Source organism: Motacilla alba, chromosome Z (assembly GCF_015832195.1).
Source record: "Motacilla alba alba isolate MOTALB_02 chromosome Z, Motacilla_alba_V1.0_pri, whole genome shotgun sequence".
NCBI lineage: Eukaryota > Metazoa > Chordata > Aves > Passeriformes > Motacillidae > Motacilla > Motacilla alba.
Genome location: NC_052046.1, coordinates 21428558 through 21448896, shown reverse-complemented (window position 1 = coordinate 21448896; position 20339 = coordinate 21428558). Strand labels below are relative to the sequence as shown.

General features: G+C 39.6%; 1 protein-coding gene across 11 annotated transcripts in view; it reads right to left on the bottom strand.

Annotated features, from left to right (window-relative positions):
- MAST4 (microtubule associated serine/threonine kinase family member 4) overlaps window positions 1-20339 on the bottom strand; it is a 292655-nt gene that overhangs the window by 102894 nt on the left and 169422 nt on the right. For 2 of the 11 annotated variants that reach the window (XM_038123729.1, XM_038123730.1), the window contains exon 1: window positions 2522-2831. The exons of 8 other annotated variants lie outside the window; for them this stretch is intronic. In XM_038123729.1, coding sequence (XP_037979657.1) covers window positions 2522-2613 — 92 coding nt within the window. In that variant the 5' untranslated portion in view covers window positions 2614-2831. Of the gene's footprint in view, window positions 1-2521; window positions 2832-11650; window positions 14771-20339 lie in introns of those variants that run through there. One more of the 11 variants, XM_038123733.1, reaches the window with a different exon arrangement.

Sequence of the window (20339 nt, the reverse complement as noted above, 5' to 3'; positions counted from 1 at the left end):
TCGTAGTACTAGCAGACAATTCTCATTATTACAGGTGTTTAGAAAGTAGGGTGATGCTCACAGAAACAACAGGGTCTAGCAGGCCACAAAAATCTGGTAGCAGAGGTAAAAATATAATTGAAGAGGCAAAAGGAACATAACTGAGAGGCAAAAATGCCCAAGTGAACAATAAAATTTCTGCTCTTAAATTGGCAAGCAGTCCCAAAGCCAACTGCAGATACAACCAGAAAGAAATGCTTCTTCAGAAGTTTTCTTGAAGCACCTAGGCATGCATCAGGCTAGACAAGTTTCATAGGCAGTGAAACTATTAAGAAAAAAACTCTCTTGAATCAGCGGACCCAAAACTTTCACTTATGCCCTGCAGGAGATTCAGATGTCAGGAACTCAACTCCCTTCAAATCTCACTCCTTAACCTACTCTTCAGGTATCTGAAATGCCTGGGAAACTACACAACACATGAGTGGTTACCGGTAGCTCTCTTAGAAGGAAAGGGAAGGCATCTCATGGCAAGTTAAGCTAAGTAAGCAGCTATCTGTCCAGTTTTTACATGCAGCTGCAGCTATGGCTGACTGAGCTTGTTGAGATAATGCAGGTGAGACACAGCACAAAACACATAAACCTGGCTTGTACCTTCATTAATCCAAACCCATTTGTACAGCAGAGCTAGGGGAATCTGTGCTGCCCATGCTGGGTTTTATGCTTCTGACAGTTCTATTGCTCCTTAAGTTTTATATCTTACATTAGTAAATGAATTATGAGTATAGGGGGGCAGGGGGCAGGTACACCTTAAAGAAGAGAGCTGAAGAGTATGTGGACAGCCTTCCCCAGAAGACATTAACATAGCAGACTGTGACTTCCCCCCACTCAGAAGATAGACCCAACCTGACAAAGGAGGGATATCTGGGCCTACTAAGAGTAAGCAGCCTTGAAATTTTACTGCTGGCTTTTTAACTTTACAGTGATGTTACACACTGATTTGGCTACAGAGAGGACATTAAGTATTTAATATCTCTATAATACATTAAATGTAAGTGCATATATGGCATATACTATTCACTGACATACCATATATGTGATATGCTGAGACAATACTCAGTGCCACTTTAAAACATCTTTCAAGTATTTCAGCAAACCCAGTACAGCATTGAATATGTCCGAAAAGCAAGAAGACATCCAAATACATAAAACAAAACAAACCAATGTACACATTGTACACATGTATTTCATGCTTCATGCTTCTTGTGAGAACTAGGAAGTTTCTCCCCTCCTCAACCTGCCATACAGTCATACATTTATAAAAGGCATTTGTAGGTCTTCACACAGATTGGGTTTGTAACAGAGGTTACAAATCCAATTTGAGTAAGAGCAGTGAAGACAATTTGAATAAAAAAACCTCAACATTTCTCAGCAGAAAAATCTTTCAGACCTATTCCAACTCCCAGTTAATGCTGTGTAAGAGTGAAAAATTATTTACAAGACAGGAATAATAAAGATAAAATAACTCAGTATTTTCAGCTACCCCAAGTAGAAGACACAAAGATAGATATTTACTGCAGGAATAGTTTTTTCATTGATGTCAAACAGGCCGCTTGTTTTTCCTACTTTAAACTTTCTGCCATTAAACAGAGAGTAGTTTTCTTTCTCTTGAAAAAAAAAATCAGACCTAAAGTACTGAAAGCTTAGTAGAAGCAAACTTTGCTAAGCCTCTATCCTGCTTGCTTTGTGCCACCTTTTTAGCCATCAGAAGCAACATTTTATGTACTTTCTCCAAAGATAATATATAAGCCAATATTCAAGGTAGTTTCACAGTCAGAAGCTTGTCATGATTTAACACCACACTTGGTATGTCTCAAAATAGCATACAGGGTACTAGTGAACAAAGTTACCAACTTCTATAGATTTTTTCTTTGTCTTTGTGATACAGACATATATTTAACTGAAAGGGCCACCATGGCACAAAAAATGACCAAGGCATGACAGCCTGTCAGTCTTTTGCCCACTGACGGCACAACCCTTTAACTTTTACTCAGCATTTACTATTTCCAAACTTCCCCCCCCCACTCCTGACAATAATGAAAATGCTACAAAACCAATAAAAGGGCATTCCTGTACTAACAAATGTTAACCTAGCCTGTTATAAAAAAGGTACTTATGCAAACCTGTCCCTTTAAGAACACCGAGCAAAATAGGCTATCTTGAGTTGCCCATATAAAGAATATCTGTTTCCAATAAAAGGTCAAATACTTGACAGCAAGCAGGAAATGTCTTTAAGGAGAGAAAAAAGAGCAGGGTAGAAGGGCTGGACAAAACAAAAGATCTTATAAATGGAGGCGGAATACTATGCAGCGTCTGGTTAGAAAAACCACCACCAAGGACCTCGCAAGGAGAGGCTCTCAGCTCTCACAGCCCCACACCAGCCGAAGCCAGGAGGCCGCGGGTCCCGACGCCTTCCCAGGGCCCTTCTGCCGGGGACCAGGAAATCCAGCGCCCGCTCCCGCGCACCTGGAGCGGCCTGCCTCACCTCTGAGTCCGGCGGAGCCGGCTGCCTCGCCGCAGGTGGGGCAGCGTGAAGTTGGAAACGAGCGTCCAAAAACTGGGATCCGACATATCCATTCCTCTGCGTTTGAAAGCTTAATAACTCAGTGCCATAGTACGACGAGGAAGAGGAGAAAGGGACAGTAGCCCTGAGGGAGGAGAGCGAGAAGGCAGCCAGCCTCCGAGGGGGCGGAAGGAGAGCAGAGATAGCAGCAACCCGAACTGACAGAAACTTTTCCGTGCGGCTGCTCAGCGGGTGCCGCCCCGCCCCGGCCATTGGCGGCCGCGCAGAGGCCGCGCCCCCCGCCCCAGCCCCGCGGCCCGGCACCCGGCACAGCCCAGCCCCCGCGGGCCGGCCCGCACCCGGCACAGCCCCCTCCCGACCCCCATAGAGCCCCTCGCGGGTCAGAGCCGCCCGCCGGCTGCGCTCGGACGGGCTGGGAACTGTAAGTTAAGGACGAGTGACTCTGGGTGCAGTGCACAGTGTACGTGTGTCACGGCCGGGGCTTCTGCCTCTCCCGGGAGAAATGACGGTACAGGTACTTAATTACCGTTTGTCATACTGGCTACTTGCCACTCCAGACATCAGGCGGTTGCTGCGGAAAGCTGGGACACCCACCTCCCTCCATTGCCAGCTACCTCTTTTGAGAAAGCTACCTTGAAGTACAGGCTGGCAAGAGAAGGGTACAGAAAGGCTCTGAGTACCTTTCCCACTCGTAACAATGACCTAATCCCTCAGGTACTTTGACTCATTTCTTCCCCTTCTTCCTTCCAAATTTCTTCCTTTGCTTCCCTCTTTGCCATTCGCCAGCTGCCTCCCAACTCAGCTGGTTTGCTTTCTTGACTCCCACCCCCCAACATTCCAGCTTCTCTCCTCGTTTTAGCTTCTACTGATTGCTCTCCTCAGTCTTTTTACAACTAACTCCAGCACCACTCTCCAGCCCTCTCCTCTCTCCCTCTGGAGCTCTGTCTAGACTAGCATTTTTCCTCACATCTCTGCAGTACACAAATAAAAGCATTTCTAAAATTACTACTGTGCTTCCTTGTCATTCCATAATGTCTTAACTCCAGATGTTGAAAACAATGATGGTCAGGTATAGAAAAAGATATTCAAAAACTAGGGGGTTTCTTTTAATGTACTTAAAAATTTCCACTTGCCTTTTTCTTTATCTGAGAGTCACAGAGCAACGCTGGCAGGGCTCACATGACACTTGGGATGAGACAGCTCTCACTAGACAGCTCTCACTCAGAACAAAGGCTTTAGTAAAAATCCCCAGCAAACACCATTTACTGTCATGACACAGAAAACATCAGGGTAACATTGATCAAACACACAAGAATATTAAACACTTCTTTAAAGACATATTACTTTTAGAAGAGACCATTCCCATGTAAGAAGGGAAAACAGCCACATCTAGGTCTCAGGTCAAATTTTCTTGTACAAGAAAGGCTGAAGTGCAGAAGCTGGTACTTGGGCTGATGTCCATTTGTGCCCTACAGGGGGGCACTTCCCAGCATGACTGCTCTTTTTATACCTCTCCATTAGCACTGAGTATTCACATCTACTGCAGCCAGTAAAAGGAAAACTCTCATCCATTTATTTTCACTTTGAGGCATGCCTGAGCATACTGAGCATGAAGTTTTAAAGGTTCACATGAGGGAAAGCATGGCTTCCAACAATCCTTCCTTAAAACTGCATAAGAAGGAAATTCTCAAATCTCTACTAAGTACCAAGAGACACATCCTCCTCCATGAACTCCATAACTTTATCTTCTCTGATGTACACAATCATGAAACCAGAGAATTATATGTAACTGATGTTGTGAACAGCAACACAGTTGCTGGCTAAAGATTAAAAACAAAGTCTTCCACCTATCACAAAGGAGAAGTTTCAGTGTCCTCACTGCCCTGCAGGTTCTCCCCTTGCCTCATTACTCTACCTAAGAGGCAGTTAAGAGTAACAAAAGCAGTTCAGGTCCCATAATTCAGTCAAGCACATAACTTGTGGGGTGATCATGGAACATGGAGTTCAAACTTTATTTCACTTTAAGGCCAAAAATTATCAACCTTTTCTGTTCCAAGCCCAGGACTGAAACTGAACTCATGATTTCTTTGTGAAAATCTCTACCACTTCATCAAAATGATGTGAAGTCTCCAATTCTGAAACATACCCTAAGAGCTTTTAAAAATTAAGCAAGACTGGCCTATCATAATGTTGGCAAAGACCCACCAGAAAAAAATAAGATTGCTGCTTACAAGTAGACAAATTCTGATGGAAAAAAAGTTTAACCCTTCTGTGTCAACCAGGCATGATTATACCAAAAGCTTTCACCACAGATTTCACTATCTGAAAAGCTGGATTTTTGCAAAAGCAGAAAGACAAAAAATAGGATAGAAGAAAGGATAAATTCTAGGCAACTGTCTCTGTCCACATATATAGCAACAGAGAGGATCATGGTTTTAGGAATTGTGTTCCCCAACTTAGTGCTCTCACTGAGACTCTACAAACCATAGGCACTCACTTCCCTCTCCCCCTCCCCCCCCCCATCATGCTCCTGTGGCAGGATGCAGACAAGAACTGGAGATAAAAAGCATAAAGATCACAGGTTTAAATAAGAACAATTTACTGGAAACAACATTAAAAATGAACAGTAACAGCGCTAATAATAAAGAATGTACAAAAAATAACTATTTGCATCTGAGTTCTCATACCCCTGAGAATACCTGATTACTCCCTCCATCAACCTAAAAGAGTCCCTTTCCTCCCATCCCCAGAAGGCTACATGAGGTGACCTTCAAGTCCTAGCTATGCCCCGTTCTGGCTCCTGCAAAATTTAACAGTGGCCACAACCAGGATACATATCAATCAACAGTGAACACTGTTCACTTCAAACAGTGATGGTTAAATCCCTTGCAACTCAATCTCTAGATCCTGTACAGACTATTCACAAGCAATAGCTTCCCAAATTCCATGACCTGTAGATCCAAACATAACTTCATCTTGGCTTTCTGTGCACAATTACATGCACACACAGTCCTGCTAATCAGTCGTCTTGTTTATAGCATGGGCTTGAAAGCAAGGAGACTCTAGTAATTATTTTTCTGAAGTGCTTGCTGGACACATGCATATTAAGGCACTACAGAGACTTTGACAAAGGTATGAAAATGCAGAGAGGAGCTGTAAGAAGTCCAGCATCATCCCACAACAACCTCAGACAAATTAGATGCTTCATAAAAAGCAGAGGCCTTATCCTTTAAGAGCCAAACATGTAAATGGTGGTGAAGACTTTTGCAATGCCTGTCAATAAATGACATCACTTCCAAAGTGGTGCCTGCAGTTTGTGACCTTCCATGACACAGAAATATCTGATTTCAAAGCAAAGACCTCAAGGGAGGGTAAGGTTTAACAAGCTTATTAGTATTACACAGGACATCTAAGAGGACATTTTCTCTCCCAATTTAGTGAGCTGAATCAGCTCAATGAAGGACATCCCAGGACCAGCCCCAACACAAGGGATACAGTTGGAATGAAGGGTCAGGAAGAGAGGCAGGGGCAGCAGGACCACTTCTTTTTCAGCAGCTGTCCCTAAAATTGAAGCCTATTTCACTATCAATACTGATAATGCTGCTTATCATTTAAAAACATGGGATCAACAGATGTATTCTGTCGTGTTCTGTAAGCCACTGCAATTTACTTACCTCTGTCATGTAGAACTGGACAAAAAAACCTGACCAATAAATATGATAACATCTTAAAAATATGAAAACCCCAAATTATTAGGAACATATCTATGTCATATTAATGAATGCATAGTTGACAATTAGCTATAATTTGCTTGCAACAAAACGTTACTGGCATGTTCAGCAAATTTCCTTCAGTATCCAACTAAAACAGTATTCTGCAGTTGTCAAAAATAAATAAAACAACAAAGTTAGGAACCTGCAAACTTGTTCTTAACAGCATTTATTGCTTAAGTTGTCCTCTATACAGCCACTTGCAAAACAACAAGCAGCTCACAACTTCATCTCTTAGGAGATGCTTTACTGCAGAATTTGGGTGACGACTTTTATTTATCACAAAGAGTTACACAAGCTAGCATGTAACAAAACAAGTGATAAGGATCATTAAGTTTTCCCTTTTATATTCACTTGAAGTAAAAAAACATCATATCACTCAAGTCAGAAAAGGTGCTTAATTTATCCTTGCTTTGAAGAAGATTACATTTCCAAAAGCAAACTTATTAAAAGCATCCTTAGCAAAGTCTCATTCAACATATAAGAGGAAAAAAAAATCAAAATGTCAACATTTATTTCAGTAATTAACAGCAACAAAAATTCTTCCCCAGTAACTTTTTAATTGTATAACTCTGAGTACTGATTTTAAGTACCACCATAAAATACTACTTAGGAAGTTGAAAGTGCATGTTTAAAACCACAATGCCATACCAATACTAAATCAGTATTTTGCACATATTGCAATGCAAAAGTTATCTAATCTACCATCTTCATGCTGATTGATAATTACACTAATAAACACTGGAATTTTTCAAAACATATGAAAATCTTGAGAAGTCACTGCCCAAAGGCATTACAGAATGCTCAAGTCTCATCAACTTTATTGGACAATTATACACTGAATGCAGGTTACCACCACCAATACAGACAATAAGGAGTTCCTTAGTGATACTAAGACTAGTAAAATCTTAAAAGCATAGGCCTCATACTAAAAAAGATGAGTAAATTTGTGAACCAGGAAAAAAAACAGGTAAACCTTGAGGCACCTTCTCTGTTTTCATGGGCCAGGAAGATTATGAAATCACATCTTTTAGCAACAAAGAGATGCTTCTCACTTAATCAACCTCTTAGAAGAACGATACATTAGAACTGAGCTAACACATCCCTTGAGAGGAGTTTGTTTTGGTTTACTTGAGTCTCTTTAGCCAGATAATTATTATCCAATGACTAACAAAGGAACTGGTGAAGCTGCTCATTCAATTATTGCTATTTTCAAAGTGTCTTGAAATAACTGGAAGTTATTACAGTGGCTGAACAAAGCTGTCATGCCGTAATGCACCCTGAAAAGGACAAACAGGATATCAGCTGCTTCCAGCACTGAGTTCAGGTAGGGCAGCTTTTCAAGGGATATTTCAAGTCTGGCCAATAGCCATCTCAGCTGAGTATATATAAAGACATTTGCAAAATATTCCACCTATCTCCTAACAATATTGTAATAAGTTCACTACCACAACAGAAAAATTTATGCATAAGGAAAACATTAAAACTCACCTAGAGATTTGAAAAAGTAATTGCACATTAAACATTTCTAGTAGATCATACAGGGTTATGTTTTTCATCTAACAGAAGTTAAAATTGCTATCAACGAGCTGGAAAAAAATATGATACCCTTTCTAGCAAACAAGATGTAAGAGGTAAATAACCACAGGAACAGGTTAATTTATCATTGGATGAAGCAGCCTTATTTGCATTACAGCCTTGCTAGCCATCAAGTCATACCAAAGGACAAAACCACCCCCCAGTCATAATATACATACATATTGCAGAATCTGGAAGGCAAGTATCAGGCAAACAATTTAGGTACTATCATAGATAAATAGCTAAATAAGAGTTTTTTATGTGATGTATAGATAACAGAATAAACATCCCTCAGTTCTACAAGCAGGAAAATCTCTCATAGGAGCAAGGAGATGATATAGCTGAGCACCGAGGGGCTCAAATGCAGCTTGTTGCAGCATTTCCCAAAGGCTGCAAAAAAGATATGAGGAGTTCAAGAAAAAAAATTATAATCTGTCATAGAGTGTACAGCTACATCATTTCTACAGCAGAAAGAGATTTTAATGAGGAATCAGAGTGTAAGAACAGCAAATTCTATCATGTCCTCCCCTCACATACAGAGTTATGGGTTCAATCTGCAAGAGGCAGAAAAGCAGTTTTAAATTCTTTTCTCTTATCCATTGTAACACAAGTATTTGCTATCACTGTAAATCCTGTGTGTTATATGCCTTTCTAACTAAAAAAATAATCACACTACAAACAAGCACTAGAGGATGGATAAAAATGCCCTAAGCGGCAGACAAAGCCTACAGCCTATTTTATAAAGGTTGTCAAACTAAAAGATCTCACTGGTATATTCAGCGCTTAAGAGGTACTAATTAATTATTATCGCTACACTTAATTACAATAATTGAACTCTTGCTCCCCCTAGTGGTTCACGTTGATGCTTATCACCGTCCAGTGACGGCACAGGATTTTCGCTGGGATGTTCAGTGTAAAAATTAAGAAATCACAGTACAAAAGAATGTTTTGTGGGTGTACAGTATATGTCTGCCAAGCATCTAAGTTTTCTTAGCTATGTTTAAAAATACACATAAACACTATTACTCTAACCAGTTTTGAAGTAATGTGCAAAATATTTTTAGAAAATCTCCCACTGATCTAGTTTAATATAGGTCATCTAACACAAACACATTTAGGAAAAGCAATGGCCCCAGCATTTCCCTCTGTTTCTGAAAGGTTATAAAATGATGCACAATATATTTGGAAGTTAAATATTTTGTCAATCATCTGCATCAGGCGTCAGAATTCACATCAGGCAATACTATTTTTAATCCAGCATTTTGCTGTCTGTTGTGGAATGAGCCAACCATGCTAACAGCTATGCTGCCTATTTACTCTGGCCTAGAGATTAGCTTCTCCTTCTGAGTTTATTTAGCAAACCAGCTAATGAGAAAGTGTAGAAGAACCATCTCCCATTTTTATCACTGAATTTTCATTCATCTTGGCAAGCAGAGCAGCATTACTAAATTTCAGAAGTGTTGCTTTACATGGTAAGCAAGTCAGAAAACATCTAATAAAAATGCTGTAATTTTCCAGATACCATGATGCTTGAACCTTGGCTTCATTACCACAAATGCCAGGGGGTGGGGAGAGGAAAACTGTATTAAAAAGTATTAGTATTATTCTATCCTACTTTGATTGTTCTTCAAGTACCTTTTTGCCAGCACTTAACAGCATCCCAAGAGGATCACAGCACCTTTTCAAGGTGTTAATTAACGATTTTTGTGGCTGCAGTACCACTGTGTTATGTAAAGGCACCATGTTATTCAACAGATAGCTAAAAAGTCATAATGAAGTTTTCCATGGTTCTGGGCACTCACGTGAAACAATCACCACTTAAGACTTACTTCATTGCATTGGTTTAGGCCACTCAACATATTTAGATGTTCTCCTGATGTCACAACACATCCAGCCATATTTTACCAAGTATCTTTTTAAGTCAACAGCAATGGCCTACACAGCAAATGGCATTATTAAGGGTCAAGGTGCAATTCCTAAGTATTTAAGAAAACTTGGATACAATCATTCTTCTAAAACAGTTACGTACTTAGCTATTGCCATCCATTCCAGATCACAGATGCAGTTGACTAAGCCGTATTTTTTGAGGAAAAAAAAAGTATTAATTCAATTGCAGAAAATCCTTTTTTTTAATAGAAAAGGGTTTTTGTTTTTTTGTTTTTTTCCACTGGAAAGTTAATATTTTGTTTCTGATATTTTGAAATAACACAAATCTGTATAAATCAGACTTAGAGCACACAATCTTTCTTTACCTTTTAAAGATGAAAATATTCATAAATGACTACTCTTTATTACAGGAAATAGACTACATAAAATAGAGTTTGAAACACATACATAAAAAAAAAATACTGTTCAGCCCTTATAAGTTTATCTGGTTTTGTTTCATTTTCATAAATTTCTAATTGTGGAAAACAGAGTCCAAAACCCACAATCTTCAAAAGGGAGTTAAGTGGAGCATTTTATCCTGCCATCACAGCTTTTTGGTTTGAAGAATCTCAAACAATATACTCCTCTGACAGAAATGCTACCCCTTATACAGAGCCATTTTCTCATGTTCAACTGTTCCCTGGGACACCCCAGTGCCATACTCACAGACCTGAGTAACAGAGTTCAGGGATTCTCTATTTTTAGTCAAAAAAACTGGGGAAAAAACCAAACTCAAGTTTTGTTTGATAGCTTTTAATCCTGACAGGTTTGGGAAAGATGTCATCATAAGTTGTAACTTCCCTCATCCTTAAAACACCTTTTGGGGTACAGGGGAGGTTTAATGGAGGTCAGCACAGAGAAGTTCTCAAGTCAGTCACTCAAAGTCTAAACAAATCTACTGCTGTGATACTGAATTGGAAAGCATTTATTCAGTGTAAATGCTGACTTCAGTGAGACGGAAAACTTAATCTGCTGTAATATTTACATGCTGAATTATCTAAATGAATCACCCTATTAGCAGGTCTCTGTCAGAGCAAGGACATTACAGGCTCCTCCCCAGAACTGGCAAGTACTCTGTTTATTTCCTGTATTTTAAACACACAATTTTCTTTAAAATCATTATTTAAATGATAGTAAATAAAAACCAGGTGCCAAGAATTCAGAGCTTTGCAATACATATACACCCAAGCATTTCCTGAGTCTTCCCTGCACCCATCTGGCTTCATGCTTCAGTTAATCCATGTGATGGATCTGTTGTCAGCATAACGGTGTGAGATGGAGCACCCCATGCAGTGCAAGCTGGCAAATTTGAACTCAGGTGCACAGGAAGTTGAAAGGGAAAAACATTATCTTTAAAAGAATATATGCTCATTAACGCTACCCTTGGTAGCATTAGTTATTTCAATGACCGGAGCACATAGCACTGCAAGTTTATAATATCCTTAAATCACTTTACAGGTCACTCCTAATGCTCTCCTCCTCAAAAGGCTAAATGAAAAACAATCATAGGTGTGCTTCAGCAAACACCTATGGTTTAAATCTGAATTTCTGAACAACCATAATTACAGTCAGCACACACTCTTATGTCTGTGGGGTTTACTAAACAGTTAACTATCAGACATGCAGATGATATGGCTGCCAAACAGATCACTGGAAGCAACAGAATTAACTACATAGAAAGAAGGGAACTTTACAGAAAAAAAAATTAAAAGCCAGCATCTAGAATTGCAAGTGTAGTAAAGATTATTTTAATTAGTTATACTTATAAAAACATGACAGAAAATTCTCAAAATTAAGGACAAATACCAAAAATTACCTCATGGCTAAGGTGCCTCAGAGTCTAAGACCTGGTGTCATCTAGTTATTTAATCTGTTTGCACTTCAGTTCTCCACCTGTAAAGCAAAGATATTTCTACTTCTTGGGAACACAGTGAAGATAATTCCAGAAACACCTTCATCAAATGTTCAGATATTTTAAAAAAGGAGGAAAGACAGAAAGAGACAGTAATAGGGAGATCTTCTTTGGGCTGACCACTCTGCAGATTCAGGGGTACTGAATGATTTCTACAATTCCTGCCTCCCTACAAGCAAAGACCATATATGCATAGGTTGAAAGGGTTTCAGATGAGTCAAGAAACAGTCTTAAATCTCTCTGACATGCACATCAGGAAGAGTCAGGGAGGACACCATGGTGAGTCACAGAATTTCACCCTCCACTTCCTAAGACAGGCAATCACATTTTGGTTTATTTTTGTCGGACCAAGAGTGCACATCAGCTCTCTCTAACAAGGAAGCTACAGTCAGCACTGAATTGTCACCAAGACAGTTAAAACTATGTAAACCAAGAAGCAGAGGATCAGTACAACCCACATTAGCTGTTTTAGGCCTCCAGCATTCTGAAAAACTCTATCATAGTAGAAATGAGGTGATAAACCACTCAGCTGTCAAATAACAGTCCAAACCAAATTCAAGTGCCCTAATTTCTCTGATACCAGACAACCTTATTATTCAATTATAAATAATAGAATAATAATCATATGTAAGTTTATGGAAATATTAATATCCTGATACAAAACACCCTTGTAAGTACTTACTACTGCAAATATATACTCTTCCTATACCAGCAATAAAAAAACCCCAAACATATCTCAAAACCCCTCCACCATTCAATCAGCCTCTTCTTTGACCATCTCTAGTCATATCTGGATGTGGTTTACCATGAATTTTAATGAGCCTGAACTATGAAAATGTATATAGTTTGTTTCTTTTAAATCATCATACTTATCTATCTCAGTATTTTGCTTCTTTTTGGTAGAGGGTTTGAATCTTTTAAAATTATGCGACAATTCTATTCTGCAAAATTTAGTAATAACCACGCTTAATATTGATAAAGGATTATCTCAGCCTATTCTATATACTGTTGTTCCTCAGCATCCACACTTGCACACTTCTACATACTCACAAGAGGAGCAGATTTCATCAGTCCAGTGGCAGACTGCATGGGGAGAGCCTAAATGTTCTCTTGGCAAAGAAACAGCAGTATGAAGCTGAAGCTGAAGGAGGAACATATGAGGATGCTGATAATGAAATACTGGCTTCAGCTGATAAATATGTACACCAGCACTTGCCATCATCCCCTTTTCTCAAGTACTACACCAACTTTTAGAAATTCTAGAAATTCTAGAAATTCTAGAAATTCTATTTCTAGGTTTTATCAGCTGGGGAAGTTACACAGCATTTACACCCTTCCCAAACTAAACAGCATGTGTTCCTATGTACTCACCAAAAAAACTACAGCAACCAGTCTACAACTTCTAAAACATGACAAGACCTCTTTCCAATGTTGTGACTGCACTTCACAGTCCCACAGACATGTCTTTTACAGTGTTTTTGTTGTGTGAAAGTTTAGGCTTGTTTCTGTCACCATTTACTTTTTTATCAATTTGAAAAATTGCCTTCCTAGCCAAGCAGTATCATGTCATCTCCCAAGAACCCCTCTTAAAGCAAAAGGGGTTTGCATCCAAGAACCCCTCTTGGAGCAAGCCCTTCTTTCCTCTTTCAAGGTACACATTTTGGCTATCAGACACACAAATGGTTTGCTAGGTAACCCTGAAGCCCTAACTTCCCATTGTTTAGCTCTGCTGAAGTGTCACTGTGCTTGAGCTGCTAACTGCAAACCACCTTCTCTTTTCCAGCCAAGCAGTCTTGGTTGAGTCTTGCTCTTTCTGAAGAGCAGAAAAAGCAGCCTCCATCACTCCTGGCATGAACAGAGGGTATGCCATGATTCTGCTCTATGATAGCAGCTTTCTTACTGCTACAAAAAAATTTAACAGGGCTGGGTCATTCCTTCTCATTCTGTAATATTAGGAAGCAGTTTACCACAGAGTGCCCTGTGGATTTGAGCATCAGACTGCTCTAGGATAAGCTCAGCACATCATTGTGCTTATCAAAGCCACATGTGACAACATACACCCAAGATATTCAGAATGACATGAAACTGATGTTATTGTCATACCACACAGGGAATGGTTACAACAAACTGACAAACACACTAGTACATGGAAGCTGGGTTACCAGGAGATGTTCAAGTTCCAACATCAGTCAGGTTCCCCGATGCTTTCTGCTTCTCATCACTATGTTCTAGCCCAGCAGGAGCTTCCAATACTTTTTAAGAAAAGTGGTGTCCCAGCAGTAGGTGGAAATGCTTCCTCAGAGATGCTCAGGACTTAATTCGCTACTTTCACTCTGTGCGCTTACAAGAGCCCAGCCGTATCTCATCTCAAACTGGGGGATGGAGACACTGGGGTAGCTGATCAGTGTGTGTCCCCAAACAATGCCATGAGGTATCCCTCTCCCACAACATCCAGGGAAACTACCCTGCTGTTACTAGCCACGAGACTATTTGCTGAACAGCTCTTCGGATAAGGAGCACTGGCCTTCCCTATGCTAATCACAGACACATCTCATGGATCAAGAGCAAACTAGCCACAACTGGCATCAGGGAAAGAACTGTAAAGTCTCAAATACAGCAGTTTAGTGACATTCTCCAGTTTTTTACAGCTGCAAGGCTTTGCCTCTAGAAACCTACACATGTACTTTCTTTCTGAAATGGTTAGTTGTAAGCAAGAGTAGAAAGAAGATCCCTGAAAAACAGAAGGATTGAGAAGATTTCTACTTCTGGGGGGCTCAGTCTCATGCTTTTTCATTCCTATTTACCACTTTGTTTCTACAACATTCATTTTTAAATGGTTTTCAGAACTCTGCAGCTGTGAATCTACCACTTCTATAGTACTCAGGAATAAGCAATTATCAAAGCAAGACACCCTAAGGGCTCACTGATGGCACGTCTGGGGTCACCATTTGATGCGGTGGTCTTCAGGGCAGTTAGGACTTGGTGAAGGGAAGGAGAGATCTTGACTCCATTTCAGAAGGCTGGTTTATTATATTATGATATATATTACATTTAAAAAAAACACACTATAACTATACTACAAAGAACAGAGAGAAAGATTCATCAGAAGGCGAGACAGGAATAGAAAGGAATGAATAATAAAGTTCTGTGACTCCCAGAGAGTCGGAGAGCTGCTGCCTCCTCAATTGGTCACCAAGTAGAAACATCTCACTTCAACCAATCAAGAAAGCACCTGCTGCATTCCACAGTAGCAGATAACAATTTGTTTACATTTGAAGCTGAGGCCCTTCAGCTTCTCAGGAGAAGAAAATCCTAGCAAAGGGATTTTCATAAAATATTATAACTACAGATCACCAACTTTCAGTGCAAAGCAATTCAGCCAGCACAGCAGTGGAAACAAGTTGTGTTGTATGCAACAGTGTCTTGGTTTGGAAAGACAGGTGTCTGCTAAGGAAGGCAGGAGCCTCCTCTGAAATGGAAAAATGTAAACCCCCTCCCTCTGAATTGTCATAAATTTGAAATTAAGGGGACTCTCAGGCAAAAAAATATGGGGGCAGGAATAACAATTCTTTATTAGCAGAGAAAAATAAAATAAACAATGCAGTAAACTAAAACAACACTGACAGAGCTAGAACACAACCTGACTCCCTGTGGGTCAGGGTTAGGTAGCAGTCCAATTGGAATTGTGGCTGCAGTACTCCTGGAGTGTCAGGTGTGGTTCTGTTGGAGCAGTGATCCTGTAGAAAGGTGTAGTCTTCTTCTGAAGGTCCAATGGAAGAGGCAGCTGCTCCTCTGAGAAATCCAGTGGAGAAGCGTGCTGGTGTTCCAGAATCTCCAGATTATATCTGGGTAGAATGCTTGGCTCCTCCCTCTGGGCAGAGCATCTCACAATGGGATGCTATCGTTCTTATCAGTCATGCAGTGACATTCAATAGCCTGTTATAAGCAAATGTCTCACCCAAGGGAGGACTGGGTGTGGAAGAGATAAGGAAAACTGCCCACTTAACAGAAGACAGCTGCCATACAGATGGCAAATATAATACAATTTGCTTGGCAATCCAAACAGAAATAATGAAGTCCTCATAAAAGGCCACTGCAGGGACAGTAGTGTGTTTCCAATATACAACTCCTTCTTCTGCATTCCTCACTTAAAATCTTTGAGAGTCTCAAAGCATTTCCTCTGCTGGAACTGTGTGTTGTAGGGAAGGCTGATGCACACAGCGCTGGTTTCTGTTCTGCATCTATTTTTATCAAGGTGTGATAAAATGATGCAGATGCAACATAATGCTGCAACATTGGCACTGAGCAAGGTTAAGAACTTCCATCTCAAGAATACAGCTGCAGGATTTTTTTCTCTGGCATATCACACAAGGACCAGCCGAAATTTGTCACTATACTGCAAAAAGACTGCAGAATTTGTGATTTTTGGTGGAATTACCTCAGGAAATATTTCTGCTGAAAGTGAACCACTGACATCCCTATCACAAAATTTTCAAAGAAAAATATAGTACAATTGGCAGGTTAATCTAGCAATTTCTCCATATCTGCAAGAACTGACTGCAACAGATTACAGACAGTCACATTTTGGACAGTAAGTGGACCTTGAATTCAAGATGTACTAAATGCATTCTTGTCAAATCAGATTAAGTCAATTTTGAAGCCATACTACGAAAGTTTGAATTGTAGATGCAGGCTGAGAGCAGTTGAGGCTGACATCAGCACATTTCAGTCATTGCTAACAAATATGTCACCTGACAGGCAAAGCGAAGATGTCAACAGGAACAGTCACACAGCAACTTACGATGGCTGCTAGCCGGTAACTTGCCTGTACATGAAACTCTGTAGTATGACATCACAGGAACAGAGCAGACTGTCAACCTTCCAGTACATTTCAAGACACACCTTAAGAGTTATTTTCATACGTGGAATGCAGATCAATTGTTCTAATTGTAACCACTTCCTTGAACTGCAGTGATCTCCTAACACCACAACGTGCTTTCTTAACTCAACTAGTCTCTGTGTGGCCCCAACAGAACTCCCTGTCATCTTCCCTCCTTTCCTACAATTTCAGATTTAGGTGTCGTGAGGAATGTGTCAAAATTCATGAGAAAAAAAAATAATATGATGAGTATAATATAGTTATAGATGTGAAAAATAATAGGATAAATTAAGAGTAGCTATAAAAGATTAAGAGTCTGTTTTTATCTCAGGAGACTTGTTCAGGCAAGTCCCCAACAAGCTAAGGGAAGCGGCTTGCAGGGGTTGGGAAATCTGCTGTCAGACACATACCACACATAGCATGACTACATTTACATGTGAGGGAGGGGAAGCAGCACAGGATTTCAGAAATTTTAACTAAGTAAAGAGTCAGCCATTAGTGGCATACCTGGCTACTGATAGCCAGGAGAGATGACATAACTGATAATAATCCATTCAGACCTGTGGTCTGTTTCTGGGAAATCCCTTAACATGCAAAGGATTACCAGTAAGGGACTGTTTAACTTGTATATCATCCCAGACCAGGTTGGACCGGGTTTTGTGTATTGCAATCAAGGCTTTTCAAGCTCTGTCTAGCAGGAGACAAGAAACTGATGAATTATTCCCGAGACATCGAGAGCTGGACCATCTTCCATCTGACAGCTTTATCCTGAGACCGGAGAAGCTTTGGGACTCACTTGATTAAGAAAAGGACAAAGGACATCCTGGCCTGTGGCAAGAAAAAGAGTATAAGAACTGGACTCGGACACGGCTATGGTGTGCCACTACCACTCTGACGCATACAGGGGCTCAGAGCTGTGTATGTGTGTCACCCAGAGCCTAGTCCCAGGCTAGACTCTGTCCGATTCATGGCTGAACCAGATTTTGTCATTCAAACGCGAAATAAATTTTATACTTTGATATTTCATCAAAATTTGGCTCTCGCAAATTATTGATTCAATTTAATTGGCAATTACGTTTATAATAGGTGTGGTATATTTTTGTAAGTATTAACAACTTATGCTGTGAGGCTTTTTTAATTAAAAATGTGGGGGTGAAAAATCTACAGAGTAATGTTGGGTTTTGATTTCAAAATGAGGCTATACCAGGTCATTTGTGTTTAAGACCTGTATGTTTAAGACCAAAAACATTCATAGATTAGCCAATGAATACTTTACTAAGTAAGCTAAGCAGCACATCAAATTACGGTAAAAGTAAGCATTATTATGAGGGAATATCTCAGTGGGAAATACTTCTACAGTATTTTAATTCTCTGTTTTAGGAAGTAGTAAAGCAATCCAAGAAATCTCTATTCAGGTAATTTCTATGACTGCATAGCCTTCAAACTTGTAAGACATTTTTTCAAGCAGTATTTTGAATAAAAAATAAAACTGTCTTCAGATTCAGCATTCCCCTGTTACAGCACAACTCCAAAATTACTGTAATTTTCAAATTCAAATTCATGTTACCTCCTTAAAATGGTTAGAAGGACTAGCATATGAAATTCAAAATTTAACATTCAATGGTAAACATAAAATACAACCCAAAAGGCAAAAAGATTTAATAAAACTAGAAGATAAGTACTCTGGGAGGATTTTTATGAGAGTTGAGGGAGAGGAGATCAACAAACTGGCATTTAAAATGATTCAGATGAGCTCTGTGTCTGTAGCTTTCAGTCTACCAGAAAAAATAACTGTCACCAAGAACTTCCTTGCTTTCTTAAGATGCACCTTATACATGAAGTAAAAAAATGCAACAAAACAAACAAAACAAAAACCAAACACACACCACTCCCTCCCCCAACAAAAAAAAAAAAACCAAAAACAAAACAAAACAAAACAAAATAAAAAAAAAAAAAACAAAAAACAAAAAAAACCAAAAAAATCCACAAACTCCCCCAAAAAACCCACCACCAAACACAAACAAAACAAAACAATAAAACCACCCAAAACCACGGGATTCAAGCAAAGATCTCTATTTTTGGTAAGCTCTCTAGAATTCCATTGTCTGTCCCTATAAACTAGATGGAAGCTCCTGTTCTTGCTTTAATTGATCTAAAAATATATACCTAAATCTTCCTGCAGAAAAATATCAAGCAGTACAAGCCACAAATTAAATTGAAAAAGTTATGTGGATAAGACAAAGTCATACAGAAGAATTAAGTTTGTCCTGGGAGCTTTTAACAATGTACTTAAAGCCTAATCTTCATTATATAAGAAAACCAAGTTTTATGCTCCAGAAGCTTTACAAAACATCATCATAACAATACAGCATTACCCTCCCTGACTTTGCATCAGTGGGGGGCAAGTAAAACCTCACCTTCTTTAGCACCTGCTCAAAAAAACCCACACAGAATCAGAAATTCACATCCCTCTTGGATGAAAACGAATAGTGAAGAACCTCCAGGGGACCTCATGCTCACTGATAACAGCTTTGCAGCTCCTGCAGTTCTCAGCTGAACCCTCATTTACACTGGTGCAATGCCATTACATACCAATATGCTTATGCACGTGTAGCAGACTGGCACTCAACAACAGACTGATGACTCACAAGCAAAAATCTTCTCCTCTGCTGTGACTCCAGAGAGCTCAGAAAAGAGAAAACTTTTTAAAGTATGTCAGAAGCTGAAGCTAGAATAGCACACTTGAGCACACAAGAGATGACATCTGTTGAGTAAGGGGCTGCTTTTATTTAATCAATCCTCAAAACTCACTTCTATGTCACAAAAAACTTAAACATGCAATGAAATTGTTTTTCACTTTCCATTTTCAAGTTCCAATGGAAACAGCTCTCCCTTTGACCTGTCATAAGTTTTAATAGAGGAGAAATTGGAAAGAGCTGAGGAAAGTGTTTTAGAAGGTTAAATACGTAGATCCAAAAAGAATTAAGAGAACAGCAAGGACATAAAAGTAACTTCAGAGCAGACAGACTACTTTTGGAGGAGAAAGCCAAAGATATTAATTTATTTCACCTTGAGGAACTCATGCTTCATGGCTGATGTTCATGAATAAGAATCAGATTACCTTGAGAGATGAAACAGCAGGTTTTCCACATTTTAAAGAAAAATTTGAGAAAGAAATTGAGCCAAGTGATTCCTTAACTCATCCACATCAGCCATTCCCAAGAACTTCCCCTTTCAGAGTAACAAATCAACAGCTTCATCTTTCAGCATAACCTTAAGGTCAGTGTACTTTGTACTGATGTCAGAAAGCAAAGGTGGAAATAAACTTTAAAGAAAAACATCTGCTTGGGTATGGAGGTTGTCACTGAGGAAAGGAGAGAAAGGAGGTATCCTCTGATGTGTACTCCTCACATGTCTTTTATAAAACCTTATGAATCCATGAAGTAGCAGTTCCATAGCAAAATTACATAGAAGTTAAATTACTCTCAGACCAGAAGAGTCCAAATTTAATAGCTAACTCCTCTATGACAATTTTGCTCTACCTTGAGAGAATCATGTCATGTCTCTGCACAAGTCCCTCCTCATCAGGGAGTGAGTAGTAGTCCTTCTTTTTCTGCAGTATTTCCTGTTTACCTAGACTGTATGCTTACACCAGATTTAATCATTAACCAGCATGTGTAACAGCTGTCACCTTGGCTGTTGCTCAGGTCTGAG